The 24,026-nt window shown below is 48.1% G+C and overlaps 1 protein-coding gene across 1 annotated transcript in view; it reads left to right on the top strand.

The window, feature by feature from the left end:
* adck5 (aarF domain containing kinase 5) overlaps nt 1-18,883 on the top strand; it is a 30,719-nt gene extending 11,836 nt beyond the window's left edge. Inside the window, exons 4-14 of the mRNA XM_061742263.1 lie at nt 1,752-1,949; nt 4,377-4,517; nt 4,630-4,743; nt 4,821-4,952; nt 5,028-5,111; nt 5,904-5,985; nt 6,701-6,779; nt 7,685-7,776; nt 11,573-11,825; nt 16,935-17,048; nt 18,757-18,883. Coding sequence (XP_061598247.1) covers nt 1,752-1,949; nt 4,377-4,517; nt 4,630-4,743; nt 4,821-4,952; nt 5,028-5,111; nt 5,904-5,985; nt 6,701-6,779; nt 7,685-7,776; nt 11,573-11,825; nt 16,935-17,048; nt 18,757-18,859 — 1,392 coding nt within the window. The 3' untranslated portion in view covers nt 18,860-18,883. The remainder of the gene's footprint in view (nt 1-1,751; nt 1,950-4,376; nt 4,518-4,629; nt 4,744-4,820; nt 4,953-5,027; nt 5,112-5,903; nt 5,986-6,700; nt 6,780-7,684; nt 7,777-11,572; nt 11,826-16,934; nt 17,049-18,756) is intronic.
* The last annotated feature ends 5,143 nt before the right edge of the window (nt 18,884-24,026 follow it).

Below are 24,026 nucleotides of genomic sequence, written 5' to 3'. Positions count from 1 at the left end.
TGATATATATAACCCTAACCCAGAATGATCCGGTATAACCCTAACCCTAACCCAGAATGATATATATAACCCTAACCCTAACCCAGAATGATCCGGTATAACCCTAACCCTAACCCAGAATGATATATATAACCCTAACCCTAACCCAGAATGATATATATAACCCTAACCCTAACCCAGAATGATATATATAACCCTAACCCTAACCCAGAATGATCCAGTATAACCCTAACCCTAACCCAGAATGATATATATAACCCTAACCCAGAATGATATATATAACCCTAACCCTAACCCAGAATGATATATATAACCCTAACCCTAACCCAGAATGATATATATAACCCTAACCCTAACCCAGAATGATATATATAACCCTAACCCTAACCCAGAATGATATATATAACCCTAACCCTAACCCAGAATGATCCGGTATAACCCTAACCCTAACCCAGAATGATCCGGTATAACCCTAACCCTAACCCAGAATGATATATATAACCCTAACCCTAACCATAACCCAGAATGATATATCTAACCCTAACCCAGAATGATATATATAACTCTAACCCTAACCCAGAATGATATATATAACCCTAACCCTAACCCAGAATGATCCAGTATAACCCTAACCCTAACCCAGAATGATATATATAACCCTAACCCTAACCATAACCCAGAATGATATATCTAACCCTAACCCAGAATGATATATATATAACTCTAACCCTAACCCAGAATGATATATATAACCCTAACCCAGAATGATCCGGTATAACCCTAACCCTAACCCAGAATGATATATATAACCCTAACCCTAACCCAGAATGATCCGGTATAACCCTAACCCTAACCCAGAATGATATATATAACCCTAACCCTAACCCAGAATGATATATATAACCCTAACCCTAACCCAGAATGATATATATAACCCTAACCCTAACCCAGAATGATATATATAACCCTAACCCAGAATGATATATATAACCCTAACCCTAACCCAGAATGATATATATAACCCTAACCCTAACCCAGAATGATATATATAACCCTAACCCTAACCCAGAATGATATATATAACCCTAACCCTAACCCAGAATGATATATATAACCCTAACCCTAACCCAGAATGATATATATAACCCTAACCCTAACCCAGAATGATATATATAACCCTAACCCTAACCCAGAATGATATATATAACCCCAACCCTAACCCAGAATGATCCAGTATAACCCTAACCCTAACCCTAACCCAGAATGATATATATAACCCTAACCCTAACCCAGAATGATATATATAACCCTAACCCTAACCCAGAATGATATATATAACCCTAACCCTAACCCAGAATGATATATATAACCCTAACCCTAACCCAGAATGATATATATAACCCTAACCCTAACCCAGAATGATATATATAACCCTAACCCTAACCCAGAATGATATATATAACCCCAACCCTAACCCAGAATGATCCAGTATAACCCTAACCCTAACCCTAACCCAGAATGATATATATAACCCTAACCCTAACCCAGAATGATATATATAACCCTAACCCTAACCCAGAATGATATATATAACCCTAACCCTAACCCAGAATGATATATATAACCCTAACCCTAACCCAGAATGATATATATAACCCTAACCCTAACCCAGAATGATATATATAACCCTAACCCTAACCCAGAATGATCCAGTATAACCCTAACCCTAACCCTAACCCCTGTCTCCCCAGAGCAGCCCCGGCTACGCCACACTTCTGTCCTCCTGCCACCAGAGGGCAGCAGAGCGGATGGTGGAGGGGGCCGTGCTGAACGGGGGCCTGTACGTGAAACTGGGCCAGGGCCTGTGCTCCTTCAACCACCTGCTGCCCCCCGAGTTCACCCGGACCCTGGGGGCCCTGGAGGACCGGGCCCTGGGGGGCCCTAACGAGGTGAGGGGGCCCTAACGAGGTGAGGGGGCCCTAACGAGGTGAGGGGGCCCTAACGAGGTGAGGGGGCCCTGGGGGGCCCTAACGAGGTGAGGGGGCCCTGGGGGCCCTGGAGGACCGGGCCCTGGGGGGCCCTAACGAGGTGAGGGAGACCTGGGGGGCCCTAACGAGGTGAGGGGGCCCTAACGAGGTGAGGGGGCCCTGGGGGGCCCTGGAGGACCGGGCCCTGGGGGGCCCCAACGAGGTGAGGGGGCCCCAATGAGGTGAGGGGGCCCTGGGGGGCCCTAACGAGGTGAGGGGGCCCTAACGAGGTGAGGGGGCCCTGGGGGGCCCTAACGAGGTGAGGGGGCCCCAATGAGGTGAGGGGGCCCTGGGGGGCCCTAACGAGGTGAGGGGGCCCTAACGAGGTGAGGGGGCCCTAACGAGGTGAGGGGGCCCTAACCAGGTGAGGGGGCCCTGGGGGGCCCTGGCGAGGTGAGGGGGCCCTGGGGGGCCCTGACGAGGTGAGGGGGCCCTGGGGGGCCCTGACGAGGTGAGGGGGCCCTGGGGGGCCCTGGGGGGCCCTGGGGGGGGGTACCAGGGGCCTGTACGTGCAGGGCTCCAGACTAACTTTTTTCACTAGGAGAACAGTATAGTAGTATATATATAATATAATATAATAATATAATAAATAATAATAATATATATATATATATAATAATATAATATATATGATATAATACAGCAGCCCCTAACTGAACATGTTTACATTTCTACTACATTTCAGTGTATTAGTAATACGTATTTCATAATAGATGAATTAATTACCACAATGTGCTGTTTCAAATACAGTGTTACATTTTATTGTGCATTTTTAAAGAACATAAAGTAAACTGACAGCACCATTGCTGTCATTATATATATAAAAAAACATACATTCACATGATAAAAAAGTGCTTGGTAACAAAGTGCTTAGTAACCTTTCAGCCATGAATGTAACTGTTAAACACAGTACTTAACAAATGTACAAATATTGGGGGTACTGGCCAATAACATTTCCTACTTGTGTCTTTACTAAAACCCTGAACTTACACCAGTCGACCAAATTCACTGATTCACTCAAATAACTAAGGATCTTACCAAGAAATATTCTTATGTCTAACCTAAAAATGCCATTACACCTGATAACACACATCACTTAAAAGGTTAGGGGTTTTTCCCACGTGCTAAAATTTTACTTTCATTTGTGTCAAGCACATTTTAAGTTCTAGTTACGTTTTAAGTTAGAGTTTCTGCAGTGTTCAAAATAAAATTATTTTATTTTCTTTTAGTTAAAACTGTAGCGGGGACAGATGTTTAGAGAAACCTATGTGTGTACCGGGTGAAGATGATTTATGGTTCCGCGTTACAACAACGCAGAGCATTTTTTTCTCTTTTTTTCATCTTCTCCTTTTTCATCTTTTTCTCCTCTTTCTCCTTTTTCCTTTTTCCACATTTTTTTTATCTTTTTTCCATATTTTTTTCCTCTTTTTCTCCTCTTTTTTGTCTTTTTTTCCTTTTTTTCCTTCTCTTTTCCATAATTTTTTCCTCTTGTTTTTCCTCTCTTTTTCCATATTTTTTCCTCTTTTTTTCTCTTTTTTCATCTTTTTCTAATTTTTTTCGTCTTTTTTTTCTCTATCCCCAAAACAAATGGACGTGGAGCCGTCGTGACTTTTCAACATGGCGCCCATGGCAGCCATTTTTCAAAATGTGTTTTCTAATGAGTCTACACTCTTTTTTTCCTCTTTTTTACATCTTTTTTCCATATTTTTTTCCTCTTCTTTTCTCTTTTTTCATCTTTTTTTCCTGTAGCGGGGACAGATGTTTAGAGGAACCTATGTATGTACCGGGTGAAGATGATTTATGGTTCCGCGTTACACCAACGCAGAGCCATCGCCGTAGCCTACGGCGTAGGCTCTGCGTTGATTTAAGGCGGAACCATAATTCAGGCGGGGAACATATCGGAGAACAACCAGAAGAATATAGAGTGGATTAAAAATAAAAGTTAAGCACTGAGCTACATGTCTCTCCCGTCTGGGCCGTTGCAGACTCATGCATGACTAAAACCAAACATACCCGTCTCTTTCTTCTAACTTTATGTGCGCGGCAGCAGCGCGTTGTGTCGCATTAAATGTGGTCCGGGCGTAATACCAGCTTTGACCTAGAGAAATTAAACAAAATAAATAAATAGATAAATTAAACAATTCCTCGAGGCAGAAAAAAATCCTGGCAAATTTACTGGTCGCACGTGTGCGAGTGGACATGAAATCCAGTCGCACATACTCAAATTTTGGTTGCAAAATGCGAGCATTTGGTCGCAGTCTGGAGCCCTGGCGTGAAGCGGGGCCAGGGCCTCTGCTCCTTCGTATGTCTAAGGGTGTAGCAGGTTCTGACAGGTTCTGTGTCCCCCAGGTGGACCAGCTGTTCCTGGAGGACTTCAGCAGAACTCCAGACCAGATGTTCAGGAACTTCAACTACCAACCCGTGGCTGCAGCCAGTCTGGCTCAGGTTCACCAGGCCCAGCTGGAGGACGGGACCCCGGTGGCCGTCAAGGTGAGGAACCACCAACCCGTCCTCCCCTGAACCGTCCTGTGTCCCCTCTAATTCCCTATCCCGGTCCACCGCCCCCCTCACGTCCTCTCTGCTGGTCTCTGTGTCTCCCCAGGTCCAGTACATCGACCTCAGGGACCGGTTTGACGGGGACATCAGGACCTTGGAGATCCTGCTGGACATCGTCAAGTGGATGCACCCCAGTTTTGGATTCCGCTGGGTCCTCAAGGTGGGCAGAACCGGTCCTGAACCCCTACCTTGGGTCCTGAACCCCGACCTTAAGTCCTCTGGTCCTGGTCTCTGCAGGACCTGAAGGGGACTCTGGCCCAGGAGCTGGACTTTGAGAACGAGGCCCGGAACTCTGAACGCTGCGCTGAAGAGCTGAAGCAGCTCCGGTTCGTGGTGGTTCCCAAGGTGTTCTGGGAGCAGACCAGCAAGGTGAGTGTGACCCTGGTCCAGGTCCAGGTCCAGGTCTGAGGCCCCCGTCCCTGATCCGGTCCCGTCTCCCCCCAGAGAGTCCTGACTGCAGAGTTCTGCTCCGGCTGCAAGATCAACGACGTGGAGGAAATGAAGAGACAAGGAATCAGCCTGAAGGACGTAAGAGGACCAGGAATTACCTGCAGGGGTCGGGTTAGCGTCTTTTCATTCGTGCGTTTTTTTGTGCATTCGTGTGTTTTCTCGTTCGTTTTGCGTGCGTTTTTTCGTGTGTTTTTGCGTGCTTTTTACATGCTTTTTGCGTGCTTTTTGTGTGCGTTTTTTCGTGCGTTCGTGCGTTTTTCCGTGCTTGCTTGCGTTTTGCGTGCGAGCGTGCGTATTTTTGTGCATTCGTGCCTTTTTTTGGGCGTTTTTTCGTGCGTTTTTTCGGGCGTTTTTTCGGGCGTTTTTTCGGGCGTTCGTGCGTTTTCTCGTGCGTGCCTTCGTTTTGCGTGCGTTTTTTCGTGCGTTTTTGCATGCTTTTTGCGTGCCTTTTGCTTGCGTTTTTTCGTGCGTTCGTGCCTTTTTGCGTGCGTGCGTTTTGCGTGCGTTTTTTTGTGCGTTCGTGCATTTTTCCGTGCGTGCGTGCGTCTTGCGTGCGAGTGTGCGTTTTTTCGTGCGTTCGTTCTTTCGTGCGTTTTTGACATTTACACTTTTTTCTTAAAATTTCAACTTTTTTTTTGTTTCAGACAGTCGTTAACAGTCGTTAAATAACGAGCGTGTGTTCCAGACAGTCGTTGGGGGTGGGTTAGGGTCAGGATCAGGATCAGGGTAAGGTTTAGGGTTGGGTTAGCAGAGGTTAGGGTTAGTTATGGTTAGGGTAGTTAGGGTTAGGGTTAGGGGTTTGTTTAGGGTTAGTTATGATTAGGTAAAGTTATCAGAGGTTGTCGTTCCTAAACCCCCGTTTGTTTCCAGGCTGCAGACAAACTCATCAGAACGTTTGCAGAGCAGATCTTCTACACCGGCTTCATCCACGCTGACCCTCACCCTGGAAACGGTAGGTCTGGACCAGAACTCACTTCCTGCTTCCTGGACACGTTTCCTCCCATCACCAAAACCAGTACCTGCTGATCACCAAAACCAGTACCTGCTGATCACCAAAACCAGTACCTGCTGATCACCAAAACCCGTACCTGCTGATCACCAAAACCAGTACCTGATCCCGATATCACCGATCACAGCAGGAAATCCATAAGTTCATCAATATTGTTGTTGCTAACACTGACATTGTATTATTAGGTATAAAAATGATTATTATTAAATTAATTAATTAATTAATAGAATATATTTTATAATATAATATTAATTAATAATATTAATTATTCTATTATTAAAAATAAATAAATAAAATAAACGGCTAAATAAGTAAAATATAAAAAATAAATTATTAAATTAATTAATTAATTAATATAATATATTTTATAATAATTAATATAATATTAATTAATAATATTAATTATTCTATTATTAAAAATAAATAAATAAAATAAACGGATAAATAAGTAAAATATAATAAATGAATAAAAAAATAAATAAAACGTATTATTAAATTAATTAACTGATAAAATATATTTTATAATAATTAATATAATATTAATTAATAATGAATATTATTAAATTATTATTATTAAAAATAATAACTAAAATGAACGGATAAATAAACCTAAATAAATGTACACAGAGGTTTGATTTTCACTCTGGTTTCTCTCCAGTTCTGGTCCGACCAGGACCCGACAGAACGGCTGAGCTGGTTCTGCTGGACCACGGACTCTACGAATTCCTGCCCCCACAGTACGTGAGTGTTGGTTCATCTGCACTGTGTACACATTTATATATATATATGTGTTTATATATGTGTTTGTGCTGTACATTGTGTTTATTTCACTGCATAAGCACTTCTGGTTGGATATTAACTTCATTCCGTTGCCCTGGACTTTAACATGTGCAATCACATAAAGTTGAATCTAATCTAATCTGATGAGCAGCGGTTAGAGCGTAGCCACGGTTAGCGCGTAGCCGCGGTTAGAGCGTGTAGCCGCGGTTAGCGCGTAGCCGCGGTTAGCGCGTAGCCGCGGTTAGAGCGTAGCCGCGGTTAGCGCGTAGCCGCGGTTAGCGCATAGCCGCGGTTAGCGCGTAGCCACGGTTAGCGTGTAGCTGCGGTTAGCGTGTAGCCGCGGTTAGCGTGTAGCTGCGGTTAGCGCGTAGCCGCGGTTAGCGCGTAGCCGCGGTTAGCGCGTAGCCGCGGTTAGCGCATAGCCGCGGTTAGCGTGTAGCCGCGGTTAGCGTGTAGCCACGGTTAGCGTGTAGCCACGGTTAGCGTGTAGCCGCGGTTAGAGCGTAGCCACGGTTAGCGCGTAGCCGCGGTTAGCGCGTAGCCGCGGTTAGCGCGTAGCCGCGGTTAGAGCGTAGCCGCGGTTAGCGCGTAGCCGCGGTTAGCGCGTAGCCGCGGTTAGCGCGTAGCCGCGGTTAGAGCGTAGCCGCGGTTAGCGTGTAGCCGCGGTTAGCGCATAACCGCGGTTAGCGCGTAGCCGCGGTTAGCGTGTAGCTGCGGTTAGCATGTAGCCGCGGTTAGCGCGTAGCTGCGGTTAGCGTGTAGCCGCGGTTAGCGCGTAGCCGCGGTTAGCGTGTAGCTGCGGTTAGCATGTAGCCGCGGTTAGCGCGTAGCTGCGGCGGCTAACCTGCTAACTCCTCTGCAGCCACAGGGAGGCGCTGTGTCAGCTGTGGAGGGCCGTGATCCTGAGAGACGAGGAGGCCATGAAGAAGAACGCCGCCGCGCTGGGGGTCAAAGGTGAGCAGCCTTCACCTGGGGGTCAAAGGTGAGCAGCAACGTTCACCTGGGGGTCAAAGGTGAGCAGCATTCACCTGGGGGTCAAAGGTGAGCAGCAACGTTCACCTGGGGGTCAAAGGTGAGCAGCATTCACCTGGGGGTCAAAGGTGAGCAGCCTTCACCTGGGGGTCAAAGGTGAGCAGCATTCACCTGGGGGTCAAAGGTGAGCAGCATTCACCTGGGGGTCAAAGGTGAGCAGCAACGTTCACCTGGGGGTCAAAGGTGAGCAGCAACGTTCACCTGGGGGTCAAAGGTGAGCAGCATTCACCTGGGGGTCAAAGGTGAGCAGCGGTCACCTGGGGGTCAAAGGTGAGCAGCAACGTTCACCTGGGGGTCAAAGGTGAGCAACATTCACCTGGGGGTCAAAGGTGAGCAGCAGCGTTCACCTGGGGGTCAAAGGTGAGCAGCCTTCACCTGGGGGTCAAAGGTGAGCAGCGTTCACCTGGGGGTCAAAGGTGAGCAGCATTCACCTGGGGGTCAAAGGTGAGCAGCGGTCAAATGGGGGTCAAAGGTGAGCAGCAACGTTCACCTGGGGGTCAAAGGTGAGCAGCAACGTTCACCTGGGGGTCAAAGGTGAGCAGCATTCACCTGGGGGTCAAAGGTGAGCAGCATTCACCTGGGGGTCAAAGGTGAGCAACATTCACCTGGGGGTCAAAGGTCAGCAACAACGTTCACCTGGGGGTCAAAGGTGAGCAGCATTCACCTGGGGGTCAAAAGTGAGCAGCAGCATTCACCTGGGGGTCAAAGGTGAGCAGCATTCACCTGGGGGTCAAAGGTGAGCAGCATTCACCTGGGGGTCAAAGGTGAGCAACATTCACCTGGGGGTCAAAGGTGAGCAACAACGTTCACCTGGGGGTCAAAGGTGAGCAGCATTCACCTGGGGGTCAAAGGTGAGCAGCAGCATTCACCTGGGGGTCAAAAGTGAGCAGCAGCATTCACCTGGGGGTCAAAGGTGAGCAGCATTCACCTGGGGGTCAAAGGTGAGCAGCAGCATTCACCTGGGGGTCAAAGGTGAGCAGCATTCACCTGGGGGTCAAAGGTGAGCAGCAACGTTCACCTGGGGGTCAAAGGTGAGCACCAGTTCAGCACCACGGACAGTTCAGCACCTGTGCTGAACTGTCCGTGGTGCTGAACTGTCCGTGGTGCTGAACTGTCCGTGGTGCTGAACTGTCCGTGGTGCTGAACTGTCCACGGTGCTGAACTGTCCACGGTGCTGAACTGTCCACGGTGCTGAACTGTCCGTGGTGCTGAACTGTCCACGGTGCTGAACTGTCCGTGGTGCTGAACTGTCCACGGTGCTGAACTGTCCGTGGTGCTGAACTGTCCGTGGTGCTGAACTGTCCACGGTGCTGAACTGTCCACGGTGCTGAACTGTCCGTGGTGCTGAACTGTCCGTGGTGCTGAACTGTCCACGGTGCTGAACTGTCCACGGTGCTGAACTGTCCGTGGTGCTGAACTGGTGCTGAACTGTCCGTGGTGCTGAACTGTCCGTGGTGCTGAACTGTCCACGGTGCTGAACTGTCCGTGGTGCTGAACTGGTGCTGAACTGTCCGTGGTGCTGAACTGTCCATGGTGCTGAACTGTCCGTGGTGCTGAACTGTCCGTGGTGCTGAACTGTCCACGGTGCTGAACTGTCCGTGGTGCTGAACTGGTGCTGAACTGTCCGTGGTGCTGAACTGTCCACGGTGCTGAACTGTCCGTGGTGCTGAACTGTCCACGGTGCTGAACTGTCCGTGGTGCTGAACTGTCCGTGGTGCTGAACTGTCCACGGTGCTGAACTGTCCGTGGTGCTGAACTGTCCACGGTGCTGAACTGTCCGTGGTGCTGAACTGTCCACGGTGCTGAACTGTCCGTGGTGCTGAACTGTCCGTGGTGCTGAACTGTCCGTGGTGCTGAACTGTCCACGGTGCTGAACTGTCCGTGGTGCTGAACTGTCCACGGTGCTGAACTGTCCGTGGTGCTGAACTGTTCGTGGTGCTGAACTGGTGCTGAACTGTCCGTGGTGCTGAACTGGTGCTGAACTGTCCGTGGTGCTGAACTGTCCGTGGTGCTGAACTGTCCGTGGTGCTGAACTGTCCGTGGTGCTGAAAGGAAAACTCTGGTAACACTTTACAATAAAGTACAACATTTAGAGTAGAATAGTTACCAAAACCCTCATTAACTTTACAGCGTTTTGCTTTGCAAATAAATGAATCTGTTTGAACGAGATCTTTGGAAAACTATTTTCTGAACTGAAAAGGAATGAAATAATAATTGTCCCGACCCGGTTCCTCTGGTTCTGGTTCTGTTCTGACCCGGTTCCTCTGGTTCTGGTTCTGACCCGGTTCCTCTGGTTCTGGTTCCTCTGGTTCTGACCCGGTTCCTCTGGTTCTGGTTCTGACCCGGTTCCCCTGGTTCTGACCCGGTTCCTCTGGTTCTAACCCGGTTCCTCTGGTTCTGGTTCTGTTCTGACCCGGTTCCTCTGGTTCTGACCCGGTTCCTCTGGTTCTGACCCGGTTCCTCTGGTTCTGACCCGGTTCCTCTGGTTCTGGTTCTGACCCGGTTCCTCTGGTTCTGGTTCTGACCCGGTTCCTCTGGTTCTGGTTCCTCTGGTTCTGTTCTGACCCGGTTCCTCTGGTTCTGACCCGGTTCCTCTGGTTCTGACCCGGTTCCTCTGGTTCTGACCCGGTTCCTCCGGTTCTGGTTCTGACCCGGTTCCTCCGGTTCTGGTTCTGACCCGGTTCCTCTGGTTCTGACCCGGTTCCTCCGGTTCTGGTTCTGACCCGGTTCCTCTGGTTCTGTTCTGACCCGGTTCCTCTGGTTCTGTTCTGACCCGGTTCCTCTGGTTCTGGTTCTGTTCTGACCCGGTTCCTCTGGTTCTGGTTCTGACCCGGTTCCTCTGGTTCTGTTCTGACCCGGTTCCTCTGGTTCTGACCCGGTTCCTCTGGTTCTGACCCGGTTCCTCTGGTTCTGACCCGGTTCCTCTGGTTCTGACCCGGTTCTTCTGGTTCTGTTCTGACCCGGTTCCTCTGGTTCTGTTCTGACCCGGTTCCTCTGGTTCTGGTTCTGACCCGGTTCCCCTGGTTCTGACCCGGTTCCTCTGGTTCTGACCCGGTTCCTCTGGTTCTGACCCGGTTCCTCTGGTTCTGGTTCTGACCCGGTTCCTCTGGTTCTGGTTCCTCTGGTTCTGTTCTGACCCAGTTCCTCTGGTTCTGACCCGGTTCCTCTGGTTCTGGTTCTGACCCGGTTCCTCTGGTTCTGACCCGGTTCCTCTGGTTCTGACCCGGTTCCTCTGGTTCTGACCCGGTTCCTCCGGTTCTGGTTCTGACCCGGTTCCTCTGGTTCTGTTCTGACCCGGTTCCTCTGGTTCTGTTCTGACCCGGTTCCTCTGGTTCTGTTCTGACCCGGTTCCTCTGGTTCTGGTTCTGTTCTGACCCGGTTCCTCTGGTTCTGGTTCTGACCCGGTTCCTCTGGTTCTGTTCTGACCCGGTTCCTCTGGTTCTGACCCGGTTCCTCTGGTTCTGACCCGGTTCCTCTGGTTCTGACCCGGTTCCTCTGGTTCTGACCCGGTTCTTCTGGTTCTGTTCTGACCCGGTTCCTCTGGTTCTGACCCGGTTCCTCTGGTTCTGGTTCTGACCCAGTTCCTCTGGTTCTGTTCTGACCCGGTTCCTCTGGTTCTGGTTCTGACCCGGTTCCTCTGGTTCTGATCCGGTTCCTCTGGTTCTGACCCGGTTCCTCTGGTTCTGTTCTGACCCGGTTCCTCTGGTTCTGGTTCCAGAGCACCTGCTGTTCTGCGAGATGCTGCTGCAGCGACCCGTCAGCCTGCGGTTCCCGGGCCTGGCCGACGTGCTGACCCGGGAGGAGACGGCCTACATGCGTAGCATGGCGGTTAGCCGCTTCGCTAGCGTGATGCAGGTGCTGCGCTGCATGCCCCGCCCCCTCCTGCTGGTGCTGCGGAACATCAACACGGTCCGGGCCATCAACACGGCGCTGGGGGGCCCGGTGGACCGGCACTGCGTCATGGCCAAGAGGTGAGCACGCCGCCGCTAGCTCCTGCTAGCTCCTACTAGCTCCTACTAGCAGCTACTAGCTCTTACTAGCTCCTACTAGCAGCTACTAGCTCCTACTAGCAGCTACTAGCTCACACTAGCAGCTACTAGCTCTTACTAGCTCCTACTAGCAGCTACTAGCTCCTACTAGCAGCTACTAGCTCCTACTAGCAGCTACTAGCAGCTACTAGCTCCTACTGGCAGCTACTAGCTCCTATTAGCAGCTACTAGCTCCTACTAGCAGCTATTAGCCCCTACTAGCTCCTACTAGCAGCTACTAGCTCCTACTAGCAGCTATTAGCTCCTACTAGCAGCTACTAGCTCCTACTAACAGCTATTAGCTCCTACTAGCAGCTACTGGCTCCTACTAGCTCCTACTAGCAGCTACTGGCTCCTACTAGCTCCTACTAGCTCCTACTAGCTCCTACTAGCAGCTACTAGCAGCTACTAGCTCCTACTAGCTCCTACTAGTAGCTACTAGCAGCTACTAACTCCTACTAGCTCCTACTAGCAGCTACTAGCTCCTACTAGCTCTTACCAGCAGCTACTAGCTCCTACTAGCAACTACTAGCTCCTACTAGCTCCCACTAGCTCTTACTAGCAGCTACTAGCTCCTACTAGCTCCTACTAGCAGCTACTAGCTCCTACTAGCAGCTACTAGCTCCTCCTTGCTCCCACTAGCTCCTACTAGCTCCTACTAGCTCCTACTAGCAGCTACTAGCTCCTACTAGCTCCTACTAGCATCTACCAGCAGCTACTAGCTCCTACTAGCTCCTACTAGCATCTACCAGCAGCTACTAGCACATACTAGCTCCTACTAGCAGCTCCTAGCTCCTACTAGCTCTTACTAGCATCTACCAGCAGCTACTAGCTCCTACTAGCTTCTACTAGCATCTACCAGCAGCTACTAGCACATACTAGCTCCTACTAGCAGCTACTAGCTCCTACTAGCTCCTACTAGCCCCTACTAGCAGCTACTAGCTCCTACTAGCAGCTACTAGCTCCTACTAGCTCCTACTAGCTCCTACTAGCAGCTACTAGCTCCTACTAGCCCCTACTAGCAGCTACTAGCTCCTACTAGCTCCTACTAGCAGCTACTAGCTCCTACTAGCTCCTACTAGCAGCTACTAGCTCCTACTAGCAGCTATTAGCTCCTACTAGCAGCTACTAGCTCCTACTAACAGCTATTAGCTCCTACTAGCAGCTACTGGCTCCTACTAGCTCCTACTAGCAGCTACTGGCTCCTACTAGCTCCTACTAGCTCCTACTAGCAGCTACTAGCTCCTACTAGCTCCTACTAGTAGCTACTAGCAGCTACTAACTCCTACTAGCTCCTACTAGCAGCTACTAGCTCCTACTAGCTCTTACCAGCAGCTACTAGCTCCTACTAGCAACTACTAGCTCCTACTAGCTCCTACTAGCTCTTACTAGCAGCTACTAGCTCCTACTAGCTCCTACTAGCAGCTACTAGCTCCTACTAGCAGCTACTAGCTCCTCCTTGCTCCCACTAGCTCCTACTAGCTCCTACTAGCTCCTACTAGCAGCTACTAGCTCCTACTAGCTCCTACTAGCATCTACCAGCAGCTACTAGCTCCTACTAGCTCCTACTAGCATCTACCAGCAGCTACTAGCACATACTAGCTCCTACTAGCAGCTACTAGCTCCTACTAGCTCCTACTAGCATCTACCAGCAGCTACTAGCTCCTACTAGCTTCTACTAGCATCTACCAGCAGCTACTAGCACATACTAGCTCCTACTAGCAGCTACTAGCTCCTACTAGCTCCTACTAGCCCCTACTAGCAGCTACTAGCTCCTACTAGCAGCTACTAGCTCCTACTAGCTCCTACTAGCTCCTACTAGCAGCTACTAGCTCCTACTAGCTCCTACTAGCCCCTACTAGCAGCTACTAGCTCCTACTAGCTCCTACTAGCAGCTACTAGCTCCTACTAGCTCCTACTAGCCCCTACTAGCAGCTACTAGCTCCTACTAACAGCTATTAGCTCCTACTAGCAGCTACTGGCTCCTACTAGCTCCTACTAGCAGCTACTGGCTCCTACTAGCTCCTACTAGCTCCTACTAGCTCCTACTAGCAGCTACTAGCAGCTACTAGCTCCTACTAGCTCCTACTAGTAGCTACTAGCAGCTACTAACTCCTACTAGCTCCTACTAGCAGCTACTAGCTCCTACTAGCAACTACTAGCTCCTACTAGCTCCTACTAGCTCTTACTAGCAGCTACTAGCTCCTACTAGCTCCTACTAGCAGCTACTAGCTCCTACTAGCAGCTACTAGCTCCTCCTTGCTCCCACTAGCTCCTACTAGCTCCTACTAGCTCCTACTAGCAGCTACTAGCTCCTACTAGCTCCTACTAGCATCTACCAGCAGCTACTAGCTCCTACTAGCTCCTACTAGCATCTACCAGCAGCTACTAGCACATACTAGCTCCTACTAGCAGCTACTAGCTCCTACTAGCTCCTACTAGCATCTACCAGCAGCTACTAGCTCCTACTAGCTTCTACTAGCATCTACCAGCAGCTACTAGCACATACTAGCTCCTACTAGCAGCTACTAGCTCCTACTAGCTCCTACTAGCCCCTACTAGCAGCTACTAGCTCCTACTAGCAGCTACTAGCTCCTACTAGCTCCTACTAGCTCCTACTAGCAGCTACTAGCTCCTACTAGCTCCTACTAGCCCCTACTAGCAGCTACTAGCTCCTACTAGCTCCTACTAGCAGCTACTAGCTCCTACTAGCTCCTACTAGCCCCTACTAGCAGCTACTAGCTCCTACTAGCCCCTACTAGCAGCTACTAGCTCCTACTAGCTCCTACTAGCAGCTACTGGCTCCTACTAGCTCCTACTAGCAGCTACTGGCTCCTACTAGCTCCTACTAGCTCCTACTAGCTCCTACTAGCAGCTACTAGCAGCTACTAGCTCCTACTAGTAGCTACTAGCAGCTACTAACTCCTACTAGCTCCTACTAGCAGCTACTAGCTCCTACTAGCTCTTACCAGCAGCTACTAGCTCCTACTAGCAACTACTAGCTCCTACTAGCTCCTACTAGCTCTTACTAGCAGCTACTAGCTCCTACTAGCTCCTACTAGCAGCTACTAGCTCCTACTAGCAGCTACTAGCTCCTCCTTGCTCCCACTAGCTCCTACTAGCTCCTACTAGCTCCTACTAGCAGCTACTAGCTCCTACTAGCTCCTACTAGCATCTACCAGCAGCTACTAGCTCCTACTAGCTCCTACTAGCATCTACCAGCAGCTACTAGCACATACTAGCTCCTACTAGCAGCTACTAGCTCCTACTAGCTCCTACTAGCATCTACCAGCAGCTACTAGCTCCTACTAGCTTCTACTAGCATCTACCAGCAGCTACTAGCACATACTAGCTCCTACTAGCAGCTACTAGCTCCTACTAGCTCCTACTAGCCCCTACTAGCAGCTACTAGCTCCTACTAGCAGCTACTAGCTCCTACTAGCTCCTACTAGCTCCTACTAGCAGCTACTAGCTCCTACTAGCTCCTACTAGCCCCTACTAGCAGCTACTAGCTCCTACTAGCTCCTACTAGCAGCTACTAGCTCCTACTAGCTCCTACTAGCCCCTACTAGCAGCTACTAGCTCCTACTAGCCCCTACTAGCAGCTACTAGCTCCTACTAGCTCCTACTAGCAGCTACTAGCTCCTACTAGCTCCTACTAGCAGCTACTAGCTCCTACTAGCTCCTACTAGCCGGGGAACCGCTACTTCCTCATGTGTCTAAAGATCAATTTTCATCATTACAACTTTTGGTATTTTTATTGTTTTTTTACCAAAAATGTCTTGGTGCCGTGTTTTTACCTTTAAATATATCTATCATCTCCTCCAGGTTCTACATCTTTATCTATCATCTCCTCCATCTTTATATATCATCTCCTCCATCTTTATCTATCATCTCCTCCAGGTTCTCCATCTTTATCTATCATCTCCTCCATCTTTATCTATCATCTCCTCCATCTTTATCTATCATCTCCTCCAGGTTCTACATCTTTATCTATCATCTCCTCCATCTTTATCTATCATCTCCTCCAGGTTCTACATCTTTATCTATCATCTCCTCCATCTTTATCTATCATCTCCTCCAGGTTCTACATCTTTATCTATCATCTCCTCCAGGTTCTACATCTTTATCTATCATCTCCTCCAGGTTCTCCATCTTTATCTATCATCTCCTCCAGGTTCTCCATCTTTATCTATCATCTCCTCCATCTTTATCTATCATCTCCTCCAGGTTCTCCATCTTTATCTATCATCTCCTCCAGGTTCTCCATCTTTATCTATCATCTCCTCCATCTTTATCTATCATCTCCTCCATCTTTATCTATCATCTCCTCCAGGTTCTCCATCTTTATCTATCATCTCCTCCAGGTTCTACATCTTTATCTATCATCTCCTCCATCTTTATCTATCATCTCCTCCATCTTTATCTATCATCTCCTCCAGGTTCTCCATCTTTATCTATCATCTCCTCCATCTTTATCTATCATCTCCTCCATCTTTATCTATCATCTCCTCCAGGTTCTCCATCTTTATCTATCATCTCCTCCATCTTTATCTATCATCTCCTCCATCTTTATCTATCATCTCCTCCATCTTTATCTATCATCTCCTCCAGGTTCTACATCTTTACCAGTGCCGGGTCATGCCGGGCCCAGTAGGTGCTGGTGGGAAAGAACCATTAGTTTCCCTCCCAAAGCTTCAGATTCTGGTTCTGGGGCTGCAGAACCCCCGACCCGGAAGCATGTACCGGTACCGGTACCAGAACTAACCAGTCCTCTTTTCTCCTCTTCTCCAGTGCGGTGGTTCTGGTTCTGGTTCTGGTTCTGGTACCGGCACTAACCAGTCCTCTCTTTTCCAGTGCGGTGGTTCTGGTTCTGGTTCTGGTTCTGGTTCTGGTACCGGCACTAATCAGTCCTCTCTTTTCCAGTGCAGTGGTTCTGGTTCTGGTTCCGGCACTAACCAGTCCTCTCTTTTCCAGTGCAGTGGTTCTGGTTCTGGTTCTGGTTCTGGTTCTGGTTCTGGTACCAGCACTAACCAGTCCTCTCTTTTCCAGTGCGGTTCGGGGCTGGGGGAAGATCCAGGCCCAGAAGGGGGTTCTGACCCGGTTCTGGATCCTGCGCTGGTTCCGGTCGGCCTGGGAGAGCCTGAAGTTCGAGCTGGCGCTGAGGTGAGAACCGGGTCGTGGTACCAGGACCTCCTAGCTCATTGACCATGAGTTTACTGGAACCGGGTCGTGGTACCATGACCTCCTAGCTCATTGACCATGAGTTTACTGAAGCTAAACTAAACTAAGTACTGACCCGGTTCTGCTGACCCGACTGTTTAACAGCTGCTTTTATTATTCTACCTCTTTCTCATCATTTATTTCATTAGTGCCACGGCTGCTCCAAGAGGCTCCTCCTCCATCGCTATACCATAGCGATGGAGGAGGAATAGAACTATTGTTATTGTTATCGTGTGCGTTTATTTTTTCATCATCTTATTCATTTTCCAGACAGATTTCGGTTCGCTACTCCTCCTACAGACAACCGAGTCGCATCATATATCAAAACGTGCGTCTCGATCGGGAATGGTGTGCTATTTTGGTGTTGAAATTCCCATTTTTCCCAAAGTTATTCTCAAAAAAACGGCCAGAAAAACCCATTCAAAGCCGATGGGAAAACGTCAAAAAAAAAGAAAATCACCTTTTTTCTGAGTCATCTAACTTTCCCATACCTGCACGTAGAAATGTCATTCAAACTTCAAAAGCGGAGGAAAACTTCCCTTCTCTCCAAAACAGCAACAAGTTTTTCCTAAGATGTACACTTTTCAAGATATGAGCACTCAAGCGAGGACTGGAAATCCCTTTTTTGTCAAATCTAGAGTGGAGCTTTCATTTTTTAGAGTGCGAGAGACGGTAAAATTATAACCTGAATTTTTATTTGTAACTCGAGCTCGCGGCCAAACCGTGAAAGCTGGACAAATCATTTTTGGTCAGAATGTAGACATACGTGTTGGGATTCATAAAATGTTACTTTGACAGGGTTACTTTGACGGGGTATGCACAAAATTTAAACGGGGGTGGATAAAGCGGCGAGAATTCCTGCCTCTGTCTCCATTGACTGTAATGTAATTAAAAGTTTTCTTCAAAAAAATCTCACTTTGTTTTCGCACTGCCGTTACTAACACATTTTAAGGAATATCTGAATAAAATTAAGATTGTCAGAATCTGCCGGGTTCTGTGTCTCTCACGATGTCTTTGTTTTTCTGGTAGGAGCTATGGTTTTCTCACAAATCGGAGTTATTTGAGAACTTGTCACAAGGCAAAATCTGTGTTTTTTTTCACAGCCAAACCGGAATGTTCCTCAAGTTGAGGTTCTTGTTGCCGGGGCAACCAGAGCTCAGCTGTTTACTGATTAGACTGAGCATGACTGGTCACATGACCCAGTCATTACAGACTTCACAATACTTTACCTTGGATAATGGAGGAATCTGAACCCTGACCTTTTGACCTTACATGATCCCCAGTCCTGCTGGGAACAGGTTCATTGGATATATATGTATATTATTATTATTATACATATAAATATTTACATTTGTATATTATATATACACATTAGCCCCGCCCCTTCTTCTGATTGGCCCATGTGTGAGTCCCGCCGTGGCACTCTCCAAATCTCTGCCAGGAAATTGAATAGTTTTATTTGTTATTTATGTTTTAATTGTGTCTCGATGCTTTTAATGTTGATGTAAAGCTGTTGAATTACCTTGTGTTGAATTGTGCTACAAATAAACCTTGATGACGGTTCTGACCCGGTTCTGACCCGGTTCTGACCCGGTTCTGACTCTGTTCTGACCCGGTTCTGACCCGGTACTGACTCTGTTCTGACCCGCAGGTCCGACATGGTGCTGATGGTTCTGACCCGGAAGCTGCTGCAGCTGCTGCAGGTTCTGGGTCTGGTGGAGCTGGACCCGGAGGTGGCCCAGTACCTGAGCTAGCAGAACCAGAACCAGAACCAGAACCAGAACCAGCTGGACCCGGAGGTGGCCCAGTACCTGAGCTAGCAGAACCAGAACCAGAACCAGAACCAGAACCAGCTGGACCCGGAGGTGGCCCAGTACCTGAGCTAGCAGAACCAGAACCAGAACCAGAACCAGAACCAGCTGGACCCGGAGGTGGCCCAGTACCTGAGCTAGCAGAACCAGAACCAGAACTGTAACCGGAACCAGAAGAACCAGAACCGGGCCCAGCCGGACCCACGGCCTGCTGGGCCCGGTTCATTTTTACAGACGTTTGTCCGTCAGAGCTCCGGACCAGAACATTTATGTTAAAGAGCCGCAGGAATGAAGAAGCTGCTGGTTCTGATGACCCATTAGAACCATCAGAACCTCCGCCAGAACCTCCATCAGAACCTCCATCAGGACCTCCGGAGGTTCTGATGGTTCTGGATCCATCAGAACCATCAGAACCATCAGAACCTCCAGAACCTCCAGAACCTCCACCAGAACCTCCCGGAGGTTCTGATGGTTCTGGATCCAACAGAACCATCAGAACCAGCAGAACCTCCGGAGGTTCTGATGGTTCTGATGACCCATTAGAACCAACAGAACCATCAGAACCACCAGAACCTCCATCAGGACCTCCGGAGGTTCTGATGGTTCTGGATCCAACAGAACCATCAGAACCTCCGGAGGTTCTGATGGTTCTGGATCCATCAGAACCATCAGAACCATCAGAACCTCCAGAACCTCCAGAACCTCCACCAGAACCTCCCGGAGGTTCTGATGGTTCTGGATCCAACAGAACCATCAGAACCAGCAGAACCTCCATCAGGACCTCCGGAGGTTCTGATGGTTCTGATGACCCATTAGAACCAACAGAACCATCAGAACCACCAGAACCTCCATCAGGACCTCCGGAGGTTCTGATGGTTCTGGATCCAACAGAACCATCAGAACCTCCGGAGGTTCTGATGGTTCTGGATCCATCAGAACCATCAGAACCATCAGAACCTCCAGAACCTCCAGAACCTCCACCAGAACCTCCCGGAGGTTCTGATGGTTCTGGATCCAACAGAACCATCAGAACCAGCAGAACCTCCATCAGGACCTCCGGAGGTTCTGATGGTTCTGATGACCCATTAGAACCAACAGAACCATCAGAACCACCAGAACCTCCATCAGGACCTCCGGAGGTTCTGATGGAGGTTCTGCTGGTTCTGGATCCAGAACCATCAGAACCTCCGAGGAACTAAGTGTTGATTTTCTCAACGAGCCAATAAAGTTCTACCTCTCAGTCTCGTCTCTCATTGGCCACAGTTACGTGATGTCTTTAATTCTGAATTAATTATTCCAAATTAAATAATTCAGAATTAAACTATTTATCTATGATTTATTTATTTTATTATAATTTTTCTTAAATTTTATTTTATCGTTTTTACTTTATTTTATTTTATTTGTTTTATTTCATTTATTTTTTAAATAGTTTTATTTTTTTTTTCTTTCTATTTTTTTTATTTTATTATTTTTTTAAATTTAATTTTAATTTTATTTAATTTTATTTTTGAATGAGAGCAAACATGATCACGGAATGATTCTATTGGGATTTAAAACCAGAATAAACCAGTTTATTAAGTTTAGTTCAGAATGGACGTGGTTATTGGGAATCAGGAGTTTACTTGGTCATTTTTACTCATTTTAAATCTGATTTAATTCTAATTCTGAATTAAAGAGAATTAAACTTTCCTTCCTCCTAGCGAGGAAACGGGTTTCTAAAGTCCGGTCCAGGGTTTCCCCGGTCCACCGGGTCTCCGGGTCTCCGGGTCGGGACCAGAACGCTGCTCAGGAGAGCATGGAGATCCATCAGATCCATCAGAACCATCAGAACCATGGAGATCCATCAGAACCATGGAGAGATCCATCAGAACCATGGAGATCCATCAGAACCATGGAGATCCATCAGAATCCTGGAGATCCATCAGAATCCTGGAGATCCATCAGAATCCTGGAGATCCATCAGAACCATGGAGAGCTCCATCAGAATCCTGGAGATCCATCAGAACCATGGAGAGCTCCATCAGAACCATGGAGAGCTCCATCAGAACCATGGAGAGATCCATCAGAACCATGGAGATCCATCAGAACCATGGAGAGCTCCATCAGCTCCTTCAGAACCATGGAGAGATCCATCAGAACCATCAGAACCATAGAGAGCTCCATCAGAACCATGGAGAGCTCCATCAGAACCATCAGAACCATGGAGAGCTCCGTCAGAATCCTGGAGAGCTGTCCCTGCGCGGGACTGTTTTTTTCATCCCGCTTCCGCCCGCACCCGCGACGTGTGTGTTCCACTCCCGCCCTCTCCCGCAAAACTCGCCTTTTGCACACGCATCAATTATGTGATTGTGGTTACAGCAACGAGAGTAGGTTATGAGTGGCTCAAATAACACTAATAAATAACATAAAATAAACAATGTTAATGAATGAAACCAATTACTGTAATTAAACAAATGAATCGCTTAGCCATTACATTTGTTAGACCCTGGCCTAGGGGAGCCAAGGGTACAACAAAAAGCAGGGGAGACGCAGTACTCAAAATACTATAAATTTATTAAATAAGCAAAGGTAAATAATCAAACGAACAAATGAGTGAGCAAACAAACAGATGAGGTGTGGAAGTCAGTAACCAGTAGTGTAGTGTGTGTATGCATGAGTGGAATGTAGGTGGGTGCATGTTGGATGTATTAACAGAAATGATGAAAAAGGTGCATAGTGGGAGAGGGGTAGAGGAGAACTGAATACAACAGAACTCTGCAGGGACTGGAGAGACAGGCTTTTATACTGGGTGTCGGCCACCCGGGCCCAGGTGCCGACACTTGGCTGATTAATGCTGGCCATGATTGCTCTGCTCCCCAGTCCACTGAAAAACAAGGAAAAAAGGATTAGGACTGAAAAGCAAAGAGAATCTAAATAACCAATATATAATATATAAAATGCTACACCAGACCAATCAAATAACACACTACCACCATATACTATGACACAATACAATAATATAATATAACCCCATATCATATCATACCAGGGAACCGTCACACCCCCCCCCATAAAGACGGGGTCCCAACGGGATCACCGGAAACCTATTTACAAAAAAAAAAACAAAAAAACAATCCTATCTGGTGTACTGAACCTCTACTCCAAAGGCCACCAACCACAGACCTCCACCCCAGCAACCGGATCCAATGAAGCATTTTTAAGGGGTGAAAGACAGAGGCAAATGGAGGACCACTGGAGATGAATAAGACTAGGACTTCAGTCATGAGGAGCCCGTGATAACGCATCGGCCACCACGTTCTCCGTCCCTTTAACATGACGAATGTCCAAGGCATAGGACTGCAGGAATAGTGACCATCGAATCAACCTCTGGTTCGGACACTGTAGAGAGTTGAGAAAAGTCAATGGATTATGATCTGTATAAATGACAACAGGGGTACTACCGCCAACATAAAACATATGTGAACAGAAATTAGAACCCCTGTCCGACTGAATGACCTGCGGAACACCAAAAATAGAGATAAATTGAGAAAGAGCCCGCACCACTGACCGCGTTGTTATAGTACGGAGAGGATAGGCAGCAGGGTAGCGAGTTGCCTGGCACATTACTGTTAACAAATACACTGCTCCAGACTTTGAGCGTGGTAGAGGACCAACACAGTCTATGATTAGATGTTCAAAAGGTTGGCTTATGGCCGGAATGGGATACAATGGAGCTGGTTTCAACTTCTGGTTAGGCTTGTCAGTTAACTGGCATGTATGACATGTTTTAACGTATGCTGCCACATCTCTCTTCATACGAGGCTAAAAAGAACTGCCTAAGTAGTCTGTCATAAGTCTTTTTCACACCTGCATGTCCAGATTCATTATGCGCTACTTTTAACACTGCCTGTCGAAGTTTAGCTGGCAAGACAATTTGAAACACTGGTTCACCCACAAACCTTCCATCATGTGGCAGCCATTTTCTCACCAACACCGAGTTCTGATGAAAATACCCACAAGCACTGTCAACGATCTCATCCTCTGGTCGTATCAGCGGCACCAGCTCCTTCAGAGAGGGGTCCGTCTGCTGTTCTGCCACCAGATCTGAACGCGTTATGGATAGGGGAAAATCAGCAAGAGGTATAGAAAACTTTTCTGATATGTTAGGCTTAAGTGATTCTTTTGACTCAGATTTCCCCTTTAACTTGGCCATTGCCCGTGTCACTGCACACGCTGAGAAAACCTCTGGAAAGTCCCGTTCACTTTTATCCATACCATCAGTTATCAAAGGCACAGACGTCACCACTGCCGGTGGAGGAACCTCCGCCCACACCCGAGCACCAACCAAGTCGTTCCCCAGGATCACAGTCACCCCTGGGATTGGCAGCGCTGGGCGCACAGCAAGCCTTGCTTCCCCCTGGAATAATCCACATTTGAGCAACACTTTATGCAAGGGAACCCACAGAATGTTCATATCTATGCCACGGATAGGCACCTTGTCACCCGTGTCAGAATCCTGAGTTAAAGGCAGAATACCAGCCTGAATAAACGAGTCAAAAGCACCCGTGTCCCTAGTTACTGGTACTTCTTCCCCATTTTGCAGCAAAGCCACAGAGCCTTTCATGATAAACGGTCGGTAAGAATCCAGAGCTGCCACTGCTGTGTCCTTATTAGGGCCGCAATTAGGTGTAGCACAAGTGGACACCGGACGTGGAGCGGCTGCGCCAGCCCCTTTTTGCTGCGAATGACCAGCCAATTGAGTCCTGGGGTTTCCATTTAACTTAAAACACTCAGATTTCCAATGGCCCCGTTTATGACAGTAATTGTAAACCTTGTCTGGCTCACGCAACTTACTACCGCCATTAACATCACTTTTAGCTTGTTCAACATGAAGAGGTCTATCTGATCGGCCACGAGATTCATTATTAGCAGTGTTGCCACTGCCCGCCTTAAACTCTCCTCGGTGCGTCAAAACATAGTCATCAGCCAGTGCTGCCGCGTCTGCTGCGTTGCGTGCCTTCTGCTCGTTTAGGTACATTGCCACTCGAGGTGGAATAGAGTTTTTGAACTGTTCCAAAATCATCAGATCACACAACCCTTCAAAGGTTTCTACACCCGAGGAATTACGCCA

Source organism: Cololabis saira, chromosome 15 (assembly GCF_033807715.1).
Source record: "Cololabis saira isolate AMF1-May2022 chromosome 15, fColSai1.1, whole genome shotgun sequence".
Classification (NCBI taxonomy): Eukaryota; Metazoa; Chordata; class Actinopteri; order Beloniformes; family Belonidae; genus Cololabis; species Cololabis saira.
Note: the sequence above shows the minus strand (reverse complement) of the source record. Positions and strands in the feature narration are given on the sequence as shown.